Raw genomic sequence first — 20,143 nt, 5'->3', positions numbered from 1 at the left:
TATGACAATTGAAGACAAAAAAAGTCTTGATGCTCAAAGACCTATTTATGCTATGATCAGTGATGTAGACGGTGTTGACAATTTTGAAATTGACAGAAGTTTAATTCTGTCTATACATAATGCAAGTTCCTTGTATAAAAATGATAAAAAGAAACGACTAAGTGAAATTGTCAAACAACAATAACCAGAAGTTTCCGGAAAAATAATGCAGTATGAAATTAACAAGTTAGAATATAAGAAAACAAAAATGTTGGCTGTTGCAGCTAAAATTATTAACTGAACATTTGAGAAAGTAGATTTCTTGTAAATATTTTTGTTGATTTTTCATGGCTGACAGTTATTATGGATTGCCTGTAATTCTTATGGATTTGTTACCTTAATTACAGAGTTATGGGAAGTTACTAAAAATTATGGAAATAGACGCTTTCTAATTTAATGTTTAAAAAAAACCAGGAAACGTACTGTTTACATTTTGCTGATCATATGCTACTACTTGTCAAATGTACGTAATGATTTCCTTCCTGAGTACTGAGTAAATAATAATTTCGTTACCACAGTTTACTAAGATAGGTTATGTTGAGTGGCAACGAACATTTTTTGTTCTGCCCATGACAGCTTATAGAATAGAAATAAAACTGTTTTTGAACCAAGTGATGTCATAAGGTTCAAGGCTTTTCCCCGTAACAGGGTGTATACGACCCGGGACATCCAGGAGATCCGGGAAAAACCCGGGAATTTTTTCGTCTGGGAGAAAACCAGGAAAAACCCTGGAATTTTTTAGAATTCCGGGAACTTTTCCTTGTTTTAGTTACCAGTTAAAATTGTGTGATTTTGACTGATAAGAACCAATACTCTAACGAAGGATATTAGTGTAGCCCGCTTCTGCAGAATAATGCTGCAGCAAAAAAACATGAACGAGAGAAAAAAAAACGAAAATAAAACTTAAGTCGCAAAGGAAATGCGCTATATACAACAACAAAACACAGTGCTCATACATGCATCTGCCAACTAAAGTGTGTCAAACGCTTTAGGAAGAATATGCAGTGCTTCCTAACAACAAATTGCCTCTGATGAACGTGACATGACAGCTGTTTACATTTGATTCATTTGAGCAGTTGCGGGCGAGCTCATGCGCATGCGCATTTGAATCGCCTATGAGTAGTACCTTCTCCCGCTTCTAGCTACAGATGTGTGGCTGGGCGCCACTATCTAAATTGCTCCAGTTTGGAAATATCGTATATCCAGGGCTGATGCACAGAGCAGTCTGAGTTGTAGTGGGGAGGTGGGTAGTCTCCACGTGGCCTGTGTTTACGTTTAGTGATTTTGCTGTTTCCTTTTCATTTGGTGCTTTCACATTAAATGAAAATGAAACTGATTTCTGTGGCTGGGAGCTACCAAATGAATTAAAATACGTTCGCATAATTACGGAAGGCTAAAATATGATGTTAGTTTCAGGTTTTATTTCCACCTTTCTGACAGTCAAGCATTAATCACCTTACAGAACAATGAAGTTATTTTTGTCGGTTTGCTAAAGAGATTTGGCTTTTATTAATATTTTACGCTGAAGCAGTCAATTTATTTGAAACGAAGTGTTTAATTTCACACTGTTGGCTAGTTTCAACTGTTCGCTGCATTTCAAGTGCATGTTTTCCATCTTCTAGCTCGTATGGCATTATGCCATAATAAAGGACCAAACATGAGATAATACAGTACTGGTACTCAAGAACATTTACATCCGAATCCGGACATATGGTTGTGCACTTCAAGCCGAATTATGCATTTTAGTATAGTTCACAAAATTCCGATGCTCCTGAAGTATTCTTTGATGTCTTGTTTCTTTTATGACATAATGCAAGATCTTTTAATGTTTTACACCTATGAACATGCGGGCTTCCTGCATCATCGTAGCTGCCCAAAATAAATTTCCTTTTACGCAAGATGAACTATGTGCGAGAATGTACGATGAATTTCTTAAATCACAGAGCGTTTGACTCTCATTTAAAAATCAACTCTTTGAGGACTACCATCTAGAAGAATTTAGAACCCAGAAAATCAGACATTTACGTCATTATTAAACATTTTACTGGCACGTTTGTGTGATGTATCTAAGTGGTGGTGGTGGTGGTGGTGGTGGTGGTGGTGGTTAGTGTTTAACGTCCCGTCGACAACGAGGTCATTAGAGAAGGAGCGCAAGCTCGGGTTAGGGAAGGATTGGGAAGGAAATCGGCCGTGCCCTTTCAAAGGAACCATCCCGGCATTTGCCTGAAATGATTTAGGGAAATCACGGAAAACCTAAATCAGGATGGCTGGAGACGGGATTGAACCGTCGTCCTCCCGAATGCGAGTCCAGTGTGCTAACCACTGCGCCACCTTGCTTGGTGATGTATCTAAGTGTAACATGCACAAAATGATCAGCATTATATGTGGAAGCTTAGCTTCTCTTGCAGCTTATTAATCTTAGAGACCAATATTATTTGTGAAAGCTTTGTTTTTCTTCTAGCAAAACTGTGTATATTAATTTAAACCATTAACTTTTCTTTTTGTGTGTTCACACTATTTAAGAGTGATCTTGCTATTGGTTGACTACACTACATGTCCTGTGCTGTCGTCAGCTGCTGAGATCACGTGACATGAGCTATGACTGGCTTACAAAAGTGTGTCGCAATCTCTATTTCATTGCTTCAGAAAGTAACATGCAGTGTGTGGTGGAATTCGAATTTGAATTTAAACCTCCGTAAAACCAAAAAATGCAGCGTACTTGTTGCTGCACATCAAAGATCTTTTCAAAACGTGTGTCCCCCCCCCTCCCCCCCACCCCCTGTTTCATTTTCTAAAGTGCCGGCAAATTCTACATTTGTGTAGAAAACCATAAACATTCTAAGGATTGACAAGTTTTACAGTGCCGAGAAAAGTATACTGTCATTTAACATGGAACAAGTGTATTTTCACCTGAGAGAAAGTGTATTTTCAACCGGGAAATCCGGGACATTTTTTTTTCCTTGTCTACTGCTGTAAGCTGTTGCAGTTTTTCTAACCAGATGACATCTTTAATGTCTTTAGTGAATAGCTGCTGAGAAAAGGAATAACCTGGAAAAATTGGACATTGTCCGTATGTGACAATGCAGATACAGTAGAGGGACATAAATGTAGGAGGAGGAGTTGCTTTCTTGAAGAAAGTTCAACCATGCATAAGATACAAACTTATTCCTGCCACTGACTTCATTTATCTTCACAAACGGGTGCAAAAATCCTCGAATATTTTCATACTAAAGAATTTGTAATGCATTTTCACTACTGTGTGCAAATAGGTTAAGAAAGACACTACTGTTAAACTGTGCTAAAATATATATGGCACTAAACCATACAAAATAGTGAAGTAGGTTCGTACAAGATGGCTTCCTTAGCTCCAACCTATATAAAGAATAATTAAACAGTGGAAACCTCTGGCAAAAATTTTTCAATGAGAAACTTAAAAACTATAATAAATCTCACTTAACCCTTTGAGTACTGCAGACATTGTTTGCCGCAGCCCTCCATCTTGCCGCGGGGACTGCAGACATTATTTGCCGCTGAAGTGGGCTTTCCCGTGGGCCCTGCAGACAGCATTCACCGTGCGGCGTGGCCAGTACTTGAGTCCTAATGACGGCTTATACCGCAGCCGGTTCCACTGCCTGTAGGTCTGCGGACGCCAATAGCCGCTCAGGGCTGCATGGTGGCCCGTCACAAGTTCTTTTGTTCCGTGCACTCCCTGGGATGGATGTACCTTATTTATTGTTCTGTGCTGCTGTCCTTTCTATCTGGGAAACACTCTGCTACGGATTTCGCAGTTGCTGTTCTACATTTGTGCTAACTTGTTCATGTGATCTTCTGCATTCTGCTTCTGTGGTGTCGTTTAGCTATCTATCGTTTCATCGGGATTTTTAGAGTGCTGTCACTTTTGAATTCCACAGACAAATGGCACATCGTCGTTGTTGCACTGACGAAGAGGTAGTGGAGATACTGACAATGAGTGACAGTGACAGTGACAGTGAGTGTGACATCTTCAATGAATGTAGTGACGAAGATTCATCAGAAGAATCTCGTAGTAATACACCTCCACATACTTCACCTAGTAAAGCTCGCCAAGACAGTAGTTCTTCAGATTCTGAAAGTGAAGTTGAATTGATCCGTAAGAGACCACGCCATAGTGAGAATGAGAAATTTGATTGGCAAAATCATGATTTCAGTCCAGCACTTCGTGCATTTGATGACTCATCTTCAGGAAATAATTGCCAAGTAGCGCCTGATTCAAGCGTTCTATCCTTTTTCATGCTATTTCTGTCGGAAGATCTGTTGAAATTTATAGCATTTGAAATGAACCAAATTTTCACTTTCACAATGGCAAATACGTCGGAATTAGTTCATTCTCGACTATCCACCTGGAAAGATACAGGTTTTGAGGAAATGTATAGCTTCATTGGTATTTGGCTTCTCATGGCTCGTGTTAAAAATTTGAGAATAAAGGAATATTGCTCCAGAGATGTACTTCTGAGTACTCCAAGTTTTGGCGAAGTTACGTCCCGTGACCGTTTTATGTTACTTTTGAGAATGTTGCATTTTAGTGACATCTCGGCCAATTGTAGAGATGACAGTTTGTTTAAAATTAGGAAAATAATTGACAGTTCATGTGGCATTCTGTAATGCATTTAATCCATACAGAAAACTCTGTGTCAATGAAAGCCTATTATTTTTCAAAGGTCGCTTATCTTTTAAACAATAAATTCCTTTGAAATGAAGTAGATTTGGAATCAAAACATTCATGTTGTGCGACTGTAAAACTGGATACGTCTTGGATTTCATTGTATACACAGGCACCACAACAGAAATTGAAGTTCATAATTTGGGGAAATCTGGTGATATTGTGACAACACTAATGAAGCCATACCTTAAATGTGGACATACCCTGCATGTCGACAATTGGTATACAAGTCCAGCCATGTTCCTCTGGCTTCACAACCAGAGAACAGCAGCATGCGGTACTGTACGTAGGAACAGGTGCATCTTTCCGAAGCTACAAAGGAAACTGAAACGAGGAGAAGTTGAGTTTATGTCAACTGATGCAATGCTTGCCATCAAGTGATGCGACAAGAGAGAAGTGTTCATGCTGATTACCTGCAACACTACAGAAATGCACGACACGGGAAAGACAAACAGGACGACTGGCAAAAAAGTAATGAAGCCTCAATGTGTTATTGGTTACAATACAAATATGGGAGCAGTAGACCACTCCAATATGCTATTAAGGTCTGTTGCTGCATCTATGCGTAATTCCCCCCACCCCCCCCCCCCTCCCCGCCATGTTGTGGACGTTTGTGTTTTGAATGGTCACACTTTTCACAGATCAGTGACAGGGAGCAAAATATCCTTAGCAGATTTTCATTTATCTCTGGTACAAGAACGTGTGGAAAAATTTGCTACAGAACGGAAGAGAGATAGGAAAGGAAGACACTCTGATGACGAGAATCTTCTTCGCTTTACTGGTAGGCACTTTCCATATGTCATGCCAAGTGACCTGTCCAAGAAACGCGGACTGTAGCATAGATGTGCAGTCTGCTCAAAACAGAATGTGCGTCGAGAAATGAAATATGAATGCAAAACACGCAATGTACCTTTGTGCGTTGACCGATGTTTTGAAACATACCACACAAAGAAGAACTTTTAGCCAAGTTGCTACAGCTGGAAGATGAAATGGAGCCCTTACTTCTGAAAAAAATTACTTAAAAATTAAAAAAAATAAATAAACAAAAATAATTACAAAAGTTTAAAAAAAATTAACTTCGCCATTGCCAGTCCAAAGCTCGGATGAGAAATAAGGATGGGAAATATAACTGTGCAAAACAAAAAAACCACCAAATTATCTGAGCTTGAAGAGCCTCTCCAGATAAATTACTTTGCTGACAAATACCTTATGTACGAACATGTGGAACCATCCAGCCTGTGCTGACAAACACAGACTGGATGCTTCAAATGTTCGCACAGAAGGTGCAAAAATAAAAACTTAGTTCAAATTTACGGATTCTTCCATAACTTCTTGGTAGAAGGTAAACCTTAAACTGAGTGCAAATATCATTAGTTAAAAAAAAATTCCAGCATTATTATTACTACAAAATTGTAGCGTGGGTTGCGGTAAAAGATTTTTATCTAAGCAGCGACTAGTTTCGGGTGAAGCTCATTTTCAAACCATCACGTAAAATAAAGACTGTGACAACCACATTATAGCTGTTAATAAAACCATAGAAGATGGATAGGTATCGATGTTCTGTGGTTTTATTAGCAGCTGTAATGTATTCGTCACATTCCTTTGTGACATTCTTGTTTGAAAATGGGCTTTGCCTGAAACTAGTCGCCGCTTAAATAAATATCCTTTACCACAACCCAGGCTACAATTTTGTAGTAATATTCAGTAATGGATTGCTGTCCTATTTTTCCAGGACACTGGATTTGTGAAAAAATTGTAGGCCTACACCTGGAAAGGGCGTCTTGGCACACGTTGGTCAGTTTCACACCTGTTTCTGAAGCACAAAAGGTCATTAGGAATTAAAGGTGATGATTAATTAGGTAGTTTAGAAACTTGAGTATTTCCTTATCTAATTCTTAAACAAAAGTTATAAATCATTGTTTGTTTCCACTGTACAATAACAATTGCATCCCATATAAAAAGAATTCAGAAATGTTGAATTTTTGATTGTGAAGTTTCCTTGGCAATAATTTATTGGGTTAATGCTCTCAAAATAAGTGATTAGCTTCAAAAGTGTGTCTCGGCATCCAGATGCTTCCCTCGAAGGTTGTTTGCGGGCAAATTATTGCACTAGTGCAGAAGAACATCAACATTTGCTCATTACAGATTCTACAGCGTTTACAACATAAGTTGCGTACAAAAATCTGATAATTAATTATCAGTATGCCAAATGAAACACAGATGTATACTGAGACCTTATGACGATTCTCAAGAACTAATTGCAAATGAAAGAAAGCCTTTGATGAGGGATTACATGTTATCAGCATAAGCAGTTTGTGTACATTAAGTCTGTCAAGCAATTCATCTCCAGATTCAAAGCTATGGAATAAGTGTCCAGATATCCTGTGTTTATTTGTAACGTCAGCGATCACACTGATTGCGAGACTGTCACGATCGCTGTGGTTCCAGAAATACTCAGGCCAGGGCGATGACGGCCAAGCGGAGAGCGCAGGCACACACAGTAGTGCGCAGAAGTGGCAGCCAGCCCAGGTACACAGATTAGGTGGCCCCAAGGGCTGGCTTGACACGACCAGCCACACGCACCGGTGCAGCACTCAAAGGGTTAAGTAAAGTACACCAACTCTAAATGGCCCAGTTACTAAACTAAGTCTATCTTTCTTCTTTTGTTTTTTTGCTGAATACTCTTGTTGTTTACATAACCAAATGCATTCCTACAGAAAAAACAGCCAGTAATTCAGAAACTTCACAGTATTGTAAATATCCTATTTACAAATTTCATTGCGAGATTTATCAAACCTTATGTAGTATCTGCTTTTGCTTGCCTGCTGGAACTGAAGTTTGAAAAAAATATATATATATATTAGGAAGGGGGTGAAGATACTGTCATTGATTTAGACACTAGAAGCTACATTTATTGTACCAGGTTCGAAAAATCGTACTTTAATTTTGTGAATATGTCAGAAGTCTTTTCATCAACTGATGCAACCACATCAAAGAAGAATTTGCACTAGATGATGACTTATTAAAAATATGCTTGATTTTTTCGCCCACTTACATTTTTTCCCCCATTTACATATTTCTTGCCCCATTTACATATTTCTTGCCCCATTTACATATTTCTTGCCCCATTTACATTTTTGTTCCTAGAAAATCTTTGTTGAGGTTCAGAAATTGTCTGAAGTGTAGCATTTAAAGCCCTAAATCAGCCTTCCAATTTGTAAAATTTTCTGGCCAAGGCTCCCTGGACCTGCCTCCATATTTGCCATGTGATTACTAACACCATCTTCCGAAAGTTAGCAGCTGTGGTTTTTGATCATATTGTTCATAATGCAATATGAACTATACTACTTTATGAATGTTCAAAGTTATTTGTTTGCTGAAATGTTACTTAAAGTACCAAAAGCAGAATTTGTGAATGTTCATGAAATATAAGTAGGTTTAATTTATTTCACATATAGACCTGTAAATGGTGTATATCTGTCTTCAGTGATTTTGTAAGATATTATTGAAAAAAATGAAAATAATATAGATGAATCATTGATGTTCCTGAGACATATGTTAATGATGTAGGCTGAAGCAATGAATTAAAATTTATACTGGTGATGGTACAAATTTTAATTCATTGCTACATAATACATCATTATCATAATATAAATCAAGTTACACCAGTATAGCAAACTCGCAGTTATCCAGTTTGATGATTATCTGTGTATATTTTGGTATCTTTCTTAGAACTGCAAGAATAAAAAAATGAAGCATCTCAATTAGAACAGAATGATGTTTTCATTTAAAATACACTATTGAGCATATAACTAATCTGTTACTGCCGGATGATGCTGTGAGTGTCAATGCTACACATGCATTGTTCCTGAAATTATTTCCCATGTCGCATTTCATCTCCTCCAAGTTCCAGAACTGTACCTTTATAACATTTTCCATTAGGCCTATTTTATTACACACTTAGAGGCATTAAAATTCATTGATCTGTTCCTAGAGTTTTGTTTGACTATACTGATGTTTCAATGATGTGGATATTGAAATCCATCATTGGGATAAATATAAATGAAAAACTGAAACAGAAAAATGACTATTCAGTTCTTTAAAGTACAGTCAATCATACAAAATACAGTGGGTTTCAAAATGTTATTTTGGAAATAAATTGTCAAATATTCTCTCTCTCTCTCTCTCTCTCTCTGTGTGTGTGTGTGTGTGTGTGTGTGTGTGGGGGGGGGGGGGGGGGGGGCAATAGAGTAGGGCCAGTCAAAGTCAAACATGTATGGTAGCTATGCAGAGAGGTGAGGATATGCAGCATTATGTTGTGCCCATCACCCATCACTTGATCGCTTATCTCAGTAGACCTGACAAACATTCAAACTTATATCTCATGTAGTTGTTGATGGCTTGCCACATTTACTCAAAACTATCCCATACACTGTTCTGTCACTTCTATTACATAGTGTAGCTGTATAGACAGATTGAAAAATGCCATACAAGTAACATATGATTTGTTGTGAAGTCTTGGTTACATAATCATGCAAGGACATTCTTTGGGTTAACAAACCCATTTTAGGTTACTGTTGTTATAAAAAACTTAAACAAGAAAGGTTCTAAATGAAACTTAAAGTTTTCTTTTGATATGAACTGCAATATTGTACAGTCATTGACTGTGTATTTTAGTGTGTCTGCCCTTTGTCACCTCTGTCACACACTGACTGTTTAAACCATCGATTGCTCATAAGGAGTCTAGTTTAAATGAACAGACAGCATTGCATAAACAAATACAATTTAAATGCAGACCGTGTCTCATTATGACATGCAGTATCCTCCAACTGCTCAAACTTGACTTAGTCTATTACAGTGTACGTGGTGTTTATCTTAACTTGTCGTGATTCAATTTGGATGACATATACAGATGTATCAAAAAAGAATCATCCGATTAAAAAAAATCATAACTATTATGTTACTTGAGATAGGTACTGTTGGAAAGAGCAAACTTTCGAGTTTTACATGGTTCCTTCTAGGTAGTAACAGTATGTGCCCACTTCACTTCCAGTAAAAGTCGGAAAGACAGAAAGTGTTTTGTGTTCCACGTTTTACGCAGTGTGGGTCAGTAGTAACTGTTCAGCGTGGCTTTCGTACTACATGTGGTGTGGATCCTCTTACAGCAAAGAGCATTAGACGATGGCATGAACAATTCCAAGAACAGGTTGTTTGTGTAAAGGCAAATTGTCGAGCTGCCCCCGAGTGTCTGACACAGATGTCGAATATATCCGCTATAGTATCACAAGAAGTCTGTAGAACTCCGTTCGCCATGCAGCTCAACGTGCCCCTGATGTCCGTCTCACACATGTTCAACTACTACAAGCTCTCCATGAAGGAGACAAACTAAACGATGGATTGGTCACACTGGACCAAATAATTCAGCCTTACATTATTGGACTCAAAGGTCACTGGACCTGACTATATATGAATATTTCTTGTGCAGGTTTATAAAAGACCCTGTTTATGTCCCTCCATTACCAACAACAATGAATGAACTGAGACATTGCATAACAGCAGCTGTGGAAGCTGTAACTCAAGACAGGCTCACTGCAGTGTGGGAACAGTTTGAATACCACATTGTCATAAGCCATGTATCTCAAGGGGGTGGGGGGCATATTGAACACCTATGAAAAGGTATGAAAAAAAAAGAACTTTGAGTTTCCCGTTCATCAAAAAACAAAATTCAGTGTATATGTGTATTAGTTTCAGAAATATAGATGCGCCAAATCGGATGATTCTTTTTGATACACACCATATTTTAAAAATAAGTAAGTGGTTCTTTGCAGCATAGTATGTTTGCTAACTCCATTGAGTAAAAATAAGTTACGTGAAAACCTGGAAAAAACCTTGAATTTGACAATTAAGATTTGGTGGCCACCATGGCATCAACTCAACAGCATGGAAATTGTATTTAGACATTGTGTCGGATAGATGGCTAGATATTCACATATTCATTGAAGATAAGGGATTTTTTAATACTCATGGGTTGATAACAACAACACCCCCCCTCCCGCGCCCTCCCCTCCCCATGAACCATGGACCTTGCTGTTGGTGGGGAGGCTTGCATGCCTCAGTGATACAGATAGCCGTACTGTACGTGCAACCACAGCGGAGGAGTATATGTTGAGAGGCCAGACAAATGTGTGGTTCCTGAAGAGGAGCAGCAGCCTTTTCAGTAGTTGCAGGGGCAACAGTCTGGATGATTGACTGATTGGCCTTGTAACATTAACCAAAACGGCTTTGCTGTGTTGGTAGTGCTAATGGCTGAAAGCAGGGGAAACTACAGCCATAATTTTTCCCGAGGGCATCCAGCTTTACTGTATTGTTAAATGATGATTGCGTCCTCCTGGATAAAATATTCAGGAGGTAAAATGGTCCCCCATTCAGATCTCCAGGTGGGGCCTACTAGGAAGATGTCGTTATCAGGAGAAACAAAACTGGCGTTCTATGGATCGGAGTGTGGAATGTTAGATCCATTAATCGGGCAGGTAGGTTAGAAAATTTAAAAAGGGAAAAGGATAGGTTAAAGTTAGATACAGTGGGAATTAGTGAAGTTCGGTGGCAGCAGGAACAAGACTTATGGTCAGGTGAATACAGGGTAAAAAATACAAAATCAAATGGGGGTAATGCAGGAGTAGGTTGAATAATGAATTTAAAAAAAAATAGGAGTGTGGATAAGCTACTACAAACAGCATAGTGCACGCGTTATTGTAGCCGAGATAGACACGAAGCCCACACCTACCACAGTAGTACAAGTTTGTATGTCAACTAGCTCCCCAAATGACGAAGAGATTGAAGAAATGTATGATGAGAGAAAAGAAACTATTCAGATAGTGAAGTGAGACAAAAATTTAATACTCATGGGGGACTGGAATTCGATAGTAGGAAAAGGAAGAGAAGGAAAAGTAGTAGGTGAATATGGAATGGGGGTAAGGTATGAAAGGGGAAGCTGCCTGGTAGAATTTTGCACAGAGCATAATGCAATCATAGCTAGCACTTGGTTTAAGAATCATGAAAGAAGGCTGTATACATGGAAGAGGCCTAGAGACACTGGAAGGTTTCAGATAGATTACATAATGGTAAGACAGAGATTTAGGAACCAGGTTTTAAATTGTAAGATATTTCAAGGGGCAGATGTGGACTTTGAGCACAATTTATTGGTTATGAACTGTAGATTAAAACTGAAGAAACTGGAAAAGGTAGGAATTTAAGAAGATGGGACTTGGATAAACTGAAAGAACCAGCGGTTGTAGGGTGTTTCAGAGAGAGCATTAGGGGAAAGAAATATTGTAGAAGAAAAATGGGTAGCTTTGAGAGATGAAAAATTGAAGGCAGCAGAGGATCAAGTAGGTGAAAAGACGAGGGGTAGTAGAAGTCGTTGGCTAACAGAAGAGATATTGAATTTAATTGATGAAAGGAGAAAATACAAAAATGCAGTAAATGAAGCAGGCTAAAAGGAATACAAACGTCTCAAAAATGAGATCGACAGGAAGTGCAAAATGGCTAAGCAGGGATGGCTAGAGGACAGATGTAAGGATGTAGAGGCTTGTCTCACTAGGGGTAAGATAGATACTGCCTACAGGAAAATTAAATAAAAATATCAAGAGCTCAGATGGAAAAGCAGTTCTAAGCAAAGAAGGGAAAGCAGAAAGGTGGAAGGAGTATATAGAGGGGTCTATAAAAGGGCAATATACTTGAGGGCGGTATTATGGAAATGGAAGAGGGCGTAGATGAAGATGAAATTGGAGATATGAAGAATTTGACAGAGCAAGTCAAAACAAGGCCCCGGGAGTAGACAGCATTCCATTAGAACTACTCATAACCTTGGGAGAGCCAGCCCTGACAAAACTGTACCATCTGGTGAGCAAGGTGTATGAGACAGGCAAAATATCCTAAGACTTCAAGAAGAATATAATAATTCCAATGCCAAAGAAAGCAAGTGTTGACAGGTGTGAAAATTACCGAAGTATCAGTTTAATAAGTCACAGCTGCAAAATACTAACACAAATTCTTTACAGATGAATGGAAAAACTGATAGAAGCTGACCTCGGGGAAGATCGGTTTGGATTCCATAGAAATGTTGGAACGCATGAGGCAATACTGACCCTACAACTTATCTTAGAAGACAGATTAAGGAAAGGCAAACATATGTTTCTAGCATTTGTAGACTTACAGAAAGTTTTTGGCAATGTTGACTGGAATTCTCTGTTTCAAATTCTGAAGGTTGCAGGAGTCAAGTACTGGGAGGGAAAGGCTGTTTACAGTTTGTATGTATACCAGATGGCAGTTACGAGAGTTGAGGGGCATGAAAGGGAAGCAGTGGTTGGGAAGGGAGTGAGACAGTGTTGTAGCCTATCCCTGGTGTTATTCAGTCTGTACATTGGGCAAGCAGTAAAGAAAACAAAAGAAAAGTTCGGAGTAGGTATTAAAATCCATGGAGAAGAAATAAAAACTTTGAGGTTTACGGATGACATTGTAATTCTGTAAGAGACAGCATAGGACCTGGAATAGCAGTTGAATGGAATGGACAGTGTCTTGAAAGGAGGATATAAGATGAACATCAACAAAAGCACAACGAGGCTAATGGAATGTAGTCAAATTAAATCGGGTGATGCTGAGGGAATCAGATTAGGAAATGAAACACTTTAAGTAGTAGGTGAGTTTTGCTATTTGGGGAGCAAAATAACTGACGATGGACGAAGTAGAGAGGATATAAAATGTAGACGAAATGGCAAGGAAAGTGTTTCTGAAGAAGAGAAATTTGTTAACATTGAGTATAGATTTAAGTGTCAGGAAGTCTTTTCTGAAAGTATTTGTATGAAGTGTAGCCATGTATGGAAGAGAGAGACATGGACAATAAACAGTTGAGACAAGAAGAGAGTAGAAGCTTTCGAAATGTGGTGCTACAAAAGAATGTTGAAGATTAGAGGGGTAGATCATATAACTAATGAGGAGTTATGGAATAGAATTGGGGAAAAGAGGAATTAGTGGCACAACTTGACTAGAAGAAGGGATCAGTTGGAAGGACATGTTCTGAGCCATCATGGGATCACCATTTTAGTACTGGAGGGCAGCGGGGAGGGTAAAAATCATAGAGATAGATCAAGTGATGAATACACTAAGCCGATTCAGAAGGATGTAGGTTGCGGTAGTTGCTTGGAGATGAAGAAGCTTGCACAGAATAGAGTAGCATGGAGAGCTGTATGAAACTAGTCTCTGGACTGAAGATCACAACAACAATAGTTTGATAAAATACTGCAACCATTTGTATGACTAGTCAGAGGTGCGATTCAGCCACACTTCACTTTCATATATGATAATTCGTGGATAATAATGATGATGCTGCTCTTTTGGATGAATTTCTTGTCAATTTATTGCATAGACTGGCCTGCGATGTCTCCAGATCTTAATCCAATAGAACATACCTCAGGAGGTGGATTAAGGAGATAAATTGTAGCCTATCAGCCAGCAGCAAGGACTCCTCTAGTCTTCTGCACAGGTCTTGGGTTCACTTTTCAGTAGTGTTCGTGAACTACTTTATAGAGACCATATTGTACCACCAAGCATGAGTGGGAGAAAGAGAAACTGCATGTTGTACATTATTGTATTTACATAAAAAGTGCGTATGTTGAACATCTAAAACAACAAAGAGGAGTCCTATTTCTAACCACTCAAAACTAATGTCACTCAAAGTATTCCCTTTTACATATAAATTTGAGTTCCATATATATATATATATATATATATATATATATATATATATATATATATATATATATATATATATATATATATGAGAGAGGGGGGGGGGGAACATTCCACGTGGGAAAAATATATCTAAAAACAAAGATGATGTGACTTACCAAACGAAAGCGCTGGCACGTCGATAGACACACAAACATACACACAAAATTCAAGCTTTCGCAACAAACTGTTGCCTCATCAGGAAAGAGGGAAGGAGAGGGAAAGATGAAAGGATGTGGGTTTTAAGGGAGAGGGTAAGGAGTCATTCCAATCCCGGGAGCGGAAAGACTTACATTAGGGGGAAAAAAGGACGGGTATACACTCGCGCACACACACACATATCCATCCACATGTGTGGAATTCCACCGCCTAGAACACAGTGTTGTTGCAACAAGACGAAGTTTTCAACGGAGGTTTAATGTAACCAAAGGACCGAAAAGCGATACAATAAAGGATCTGTTTGAAAAATTTCAACGGACTGGGAACGTGACGGATGAACGTGCTGGAAAGGTAGGGCGACCGCGTACGGCAACCACAGAGGGCAACGCGCAGCTAGTGCAGCAGGTGATCCAACAGCGACCTCGGGTTTCCGTTCGCCGTGTTGCAGCTGCAGTCCAAATGCCACCAACGTCCACGTATCGTCTCATGCGCCAGAGTTTACACCTCTATCCATACAAAATTCAAACGCGGCAACCCCTCAGCGCCGCTACCATTGTTGCACGAGAGACATTCGCTAACGTTATAGTGCACAGGATTGATGACGGCGATATGCATGTGGGCAGCATTTGGTTTACTGACGAAGCTTATTTTTACCTGGACGGCTTCGTCAATAAACAGAACTGGCGCATATGGGGAACCGAAAAGCCCCATGTTGCAGTCCCATTGTCCCTGCATCCTCAAAAAGTACTGGTCTGGGCCGCCATTTCTTCCAAATGAATCATTGGCCCATTTTTCAGATCCGAAACGATTACTGCATCACGCTATCTGGACATTCTTCGTGAATTTGTGGAGGTACAAACTGCCTTAGACGACACTGCGAACACCTTGTGGTTTATGCAAGATGGTGCCCGGCCACATCGCACGGCCGACGTCTTTAATTTCCTGAATGAATATTTCGATGATCGTGTGATTGCTTTGGGCTATCCGAAACATACAGGAGGCGGCGTGGATTGGCCTCCCTGTTCGCCAGACATGAACCCCTGTGACTTCTTTCTGTGGGGACACTTGAAAGACCAGGTGTACCGCCAGAATCCAGAAACAATTGAACAGCTGAAGCAGTACATCTCATCTGCATGTGAAGCCATTCCGCCAGACACGTTGTCAAAGGTTTCGGGTAATTTCATTCAGAGACTACGCCATATTATTGCTACGCATGGTGGATATGTGGAAAATATCGTACTATAGAGTTTCCCAGACCGCAGCGCCATCTGTTGTTGAAAATTGTAACTACTGTAATTTCGAAAGTTTGTCTGCCTGAAAATGTACTGTTGTCCCAAGCATATTGCAACAAACGGTGTATTTCTATCGCTGCTCGTTTAGTTTTTATTGCCGTTTCAAATATACCGGTCATTTTTGAAACACCCTGTATATGTGTGTAAGGCAACTGGTTTCAACAGACTATGCCGTCATCTTCAGGTCTTAAAATTTTTTTGTTGTAAAACATGTTCATTTTACACTGACATCACACACAAGATGTCAGGTGGATAAAAATAGCATATTATAATAGGTTTGTCATTGTTCAAATATTTAAAAAATGTAAGCACCTTAAGCAACAGGTAAAACTGTAATTTAAAGTGGATTTGTACTTCAGAATATGTCCAGCATATGTAAATAGTTGTGATTTTGGGTACTGTATGATGCAACAAGCAACTGTGAACAATATGTACATAGCACGTTGCACAAGGTGCTTCATGTTTTTTAAACATTTTAGCGATGACAAACCTTTTATATTGTGCTGTTTTTATCCACTTGACATCTTACGTGTGATGTCAATGTAAAATGAACATGTTTTACAACAAAAAGATTTTAAGATCTGAAGATGACAGCATGTTGTTGTTGTTGTCATTGTTGTGGTCTTCAGTCCTGAGACTAGTTTGATGCAGCTCTCCATGCTACTCTATCCTGTAGCATGGAGAGCTGTATGAAACTAGTCTCTGGACTGAAGATCACAAAAACAATAGGTTGATAAAATACTGCAACCATTTGTATGACTAGTCAGAGGTGCGATTCAGCCACACTTCTTCATCTCCCAGTACCTACTGCAACCTACATCCTTCTGAATCTGCGTAGTGTATTCATCTCTTGGTCTCCCTCTACAATTTTTACCCTCCACGCTGCCCTCCAATACTAAATTGGTGATCCCTTGATGCCTCAGAACATGTCCTACCAACCGATCCCTTCTTCTAGTCAAGTTGTGCCACAAACTCCTCTTCTCCCCAATTCTATTCAGTACCTCCTCATTAGTTATGACAGCATAGTCTGTTGAAACTGGTTGTCTTAACTTCAAAAACCGAGCGAGGCGGCGCAGTGGTTAGACACTGGACTCGCATTCGGGAGGACGACTGTTCAATCCCGCGTCTGGCCATCCTGATTTAGGTTTTCCGTGATTTCCCTAAATCGCTCCAGGCAAATGCCGGGATGGTTCCTTTCAAAGGGCACGGCCGACTTCCTTTCCCATCCTTCCCTAATCCGATGAGACCGATGACCTCGCTGTCTGGTCTCCTTCCCCAAACCAACCAACCAACCTTAACTTCAAAAAAAAATATATTTTATGTGATCTTGGCTATTGAATGTTTTTTAACAATTAAACAGATTGCTCTTCAGCTCTCTCAAAATGAGAAAAATCCAGTGTGTGAGCTATGTTTACATTGTGACATCAGAGCTCTGGAAGGACATGTGTGTAATTTTAGTGGTGCCAGACTTCTCATTTACTGAATTTATCTGTTTCGTGTTGCTCCTTTTCTAAAACAGTGATGGTAGCTTTCAGTTAGAGAACACTTATCAGTTGCACACTACCTGTGTGACAATGATTTGAAGCCTACAGTACAGACTTTCACCATCTCAAGTAGGTGCCGTTATCAGTTGTCTTGACTTTGAGCACTTGGGCGCTATTGTGGAATGATATATCTAATTATTATATCACCTCATGTCTACATATCAACTATCAAACCATATTGCGTACATTGTGCCAGGCATTTGCATAACGTGTCTAATGATATGGCATTATGTAATTCTGTATTGCACAACAATTGAGTAGCTTGACATAGGTTTACTGCAGGCGCATCAAATTATATTATATTAATATAGACAGACAGGACAAGATCATAAGCGCTTTTTACATAGGATACTCCATCTTTGAAGTTGTTTAGACTCTGGGGTTTTCGTGAGACATGGTGTCGAGTATGTACCACAAGTACCGCATTTCAGGGAAAACACCACAACCACCACAGTCAACTAAAGTGGGCAGCAACAAATGGATAAGAGCAGTAACCATTCACTGTTGTGGATTGTAACAGTGACAAGACAGATCACATTGCAGCCGGTCACTCATCATTTTGAGAGAGCAGTCATACCCCGGAGAACCATCTATTTTCTGTGGGCACAGAAGCCACCACGCTCGTGTGCTTGCTCAATGTACAGCACAGGGCACAGTGATTAACATGGGAGCAGGAACATCATCAGTATCAATATTGAAAAAGGTTGTTCGGACATATGAGTTGCTGTGCCCATCAAAAAGACAAATGGCAGCCTGCAAATACCTAAGAAACTACTTGAGGTTGTTCATCCTGCATGCTGACATGCAAGTGGTGAAGGTGAGATACACTTACATGGGGTGAAATCCCTGATACGTCTATCATTGTATCTCACTGTTGAACAATATGGGAAACAACTGTCCAGTAATGTGTATCTGCTTATGCACCTGCAGCAACTTGGAGATGACATATACATTTGGCAAGACTATGCACCACCCCATCGCTCCATGTTGTGTTGGAGTGGTTTGAGCAGCTCTCCACAGGTAAGGGGAGCTTGTGTTCCTGCCCCCCATCCCCCCTTGCCCTTCGTTATTTTGAATCACCTGACCTCAGACCTCAAGCGTTTGAATTTATCACTGACCATTCTATGTGAGTAATGTCTGACCTTTTCTGTGAAGAAGAAGTGATTTTACGTAACTTCTTAAAATTTTAAAAATATTTTTTAATTGTGTAGACCGCGCACATACATAGAAATTACAATATGATGCCTAGACTAGTTTCAGTTGTGAATGCATCCATCCTCAGATAATTTTCGTATAAGACAAGTTGAACAAAAACTGGATGTGCCAATAATAACCATAACTTGCACTTGTATAAGAGGAAAGTTCAGTGAAAATGAGATACCGTTTTATACAATAAAATTGTAGACAAACTTAAACCATAAAAAATTTGTTACACCACGTAACTCGTCAGCAATTGTGTTTCCATTAGGACTAACTTTATTACCCATTAATAGCCATAATGCTGATAAAAATAATAAAAGGTTACATAGTTAAAATAGTTTGTAGAAAAAAAAACACTGTAATAATTAAAAATACTTGACAAAGAAATCTAAATAAACAAAAATCAGGCCAGAAAATCAAATCGGTATTAATTGCAAGAAAATTACGAGCAGAACATGAAACAGCAGTATGGCCTGTTGCCACAACATAACAAAAGATTTAAATCTCATAATGTTGCCAACGTATCATATTAACAAATCGAATTAACAGCTATAATGAGAAAATGGCTTATGCAGATGGGCACTATCTCTAGTGACGTGCAGGGGATCTGACTTAGTCATATGTGCTGATGCAGTTAGAAAGGCAGCAGTAAAAGCACATGGTCCTCGGGCTGGAAGTATTGCAGTTTATCATTAGTATTACTTGCTGAAATTCTATAGCAGTTCAGCAAAAATAGTGAAGAAATAATTCTGATTAAACTTGTTCAGCTCCTATAATACTCAGTTGGGGCCCCTCTGACAGTTGTGGAGCTCCAGTTCTTTGAAAACCCCAGCTTGCTTCCTTTAGGTGCATTACACAGTACCTCCAAGCTGTGTTGAATTCCTGCACCATGTTTCTCTCCATAGTGATGTACATACCAAAAGCTGTTCTATTTTGGGAATAGGTATGTTCTCTAATGTGTACATCAGAGGAGCAACCCATCTAGCTGATATAGTAGTGGTCGCAATCCTTACAGTTGATCTTGTATTGTAAACTCCTGGCATATTAAACTTATTATGTTTTGGGCCTATTCAGTACATAAGCGTGTCCTAGGTGAAGTAGTCAGAAAATCAATCCTAACGTCAGTCTTACGAAAACATTGCTCAATTTTTTTGTGAAACCTCAATGGTGCATGCCGTATGCCACAGCTGCAAATTTAGTTTGTTTTATGATTGCTATTGGGGTGTTAAGGACATTCTTCATCTTCTTCTTCTTTCTCCTCCTCATTATTATTATTATTATTATTATTGTATATAATTTTCTGTTTTTATTTACTTTATTGTAACAATTAGTAACATTGAATATTGTATATCCATCGGCCAGTGCATTTTGTTTAAGGATACCAATTCATTTAGCGATTTCATCCTGCTGTAACAGCAGATGCA

At 39.2% G+C, this 20,143-nt stretch overlaps 1 protein-coding gene across 3 annotated transcripts in view; it reads left to right on the top strand.

Annotated features, from left to right (window-relative positions):
* LOC126248709 (lysine-specific demethylase phf2-like) overlaps positions 1-20,143 on the top strand; it is a 174,158-nt gene that overhangs the window by 92,902 nt on the left and 61,113 nt on the right. Inside the window, exon 10 of one of the 3 annotated variants that reach the window (XM_049950003.1) lies at positions 7,187-7,339. The exons of the other annotated variants lie outside the window; for them this stretch is intronic. Coding sequence (XP_049805960.1) covers positions 7,187-7,339 — 153 coding nt within the window. The remainder of the gene's footprint in view (positions 1-7,186; positions 7,340-20,143) is intronic. 3 annotated transcript variants of the gene reach the window in all.

This window comes from Schistocerca nitens, chromosome 3 (genome assembly GCF_023898315.1).
Source record: "Schistocerca nitens isolate TAMUIC-IGC-003100 chromosome 3, iqSchNite1.1, whole genome shotgun sequence".
Classification (NCBI taxonomy): Eukaryota; Metazoa; Arthropoda; class Insecta; order Orthoptera; family Acrididae; genus Schistocerca; species Schistocerca nitens.
The sequence above is the reverse complement of the archived record's forward strand: the minus strand, read 5'-3'. Positions and strand labels throughout refer to the sequence as shown.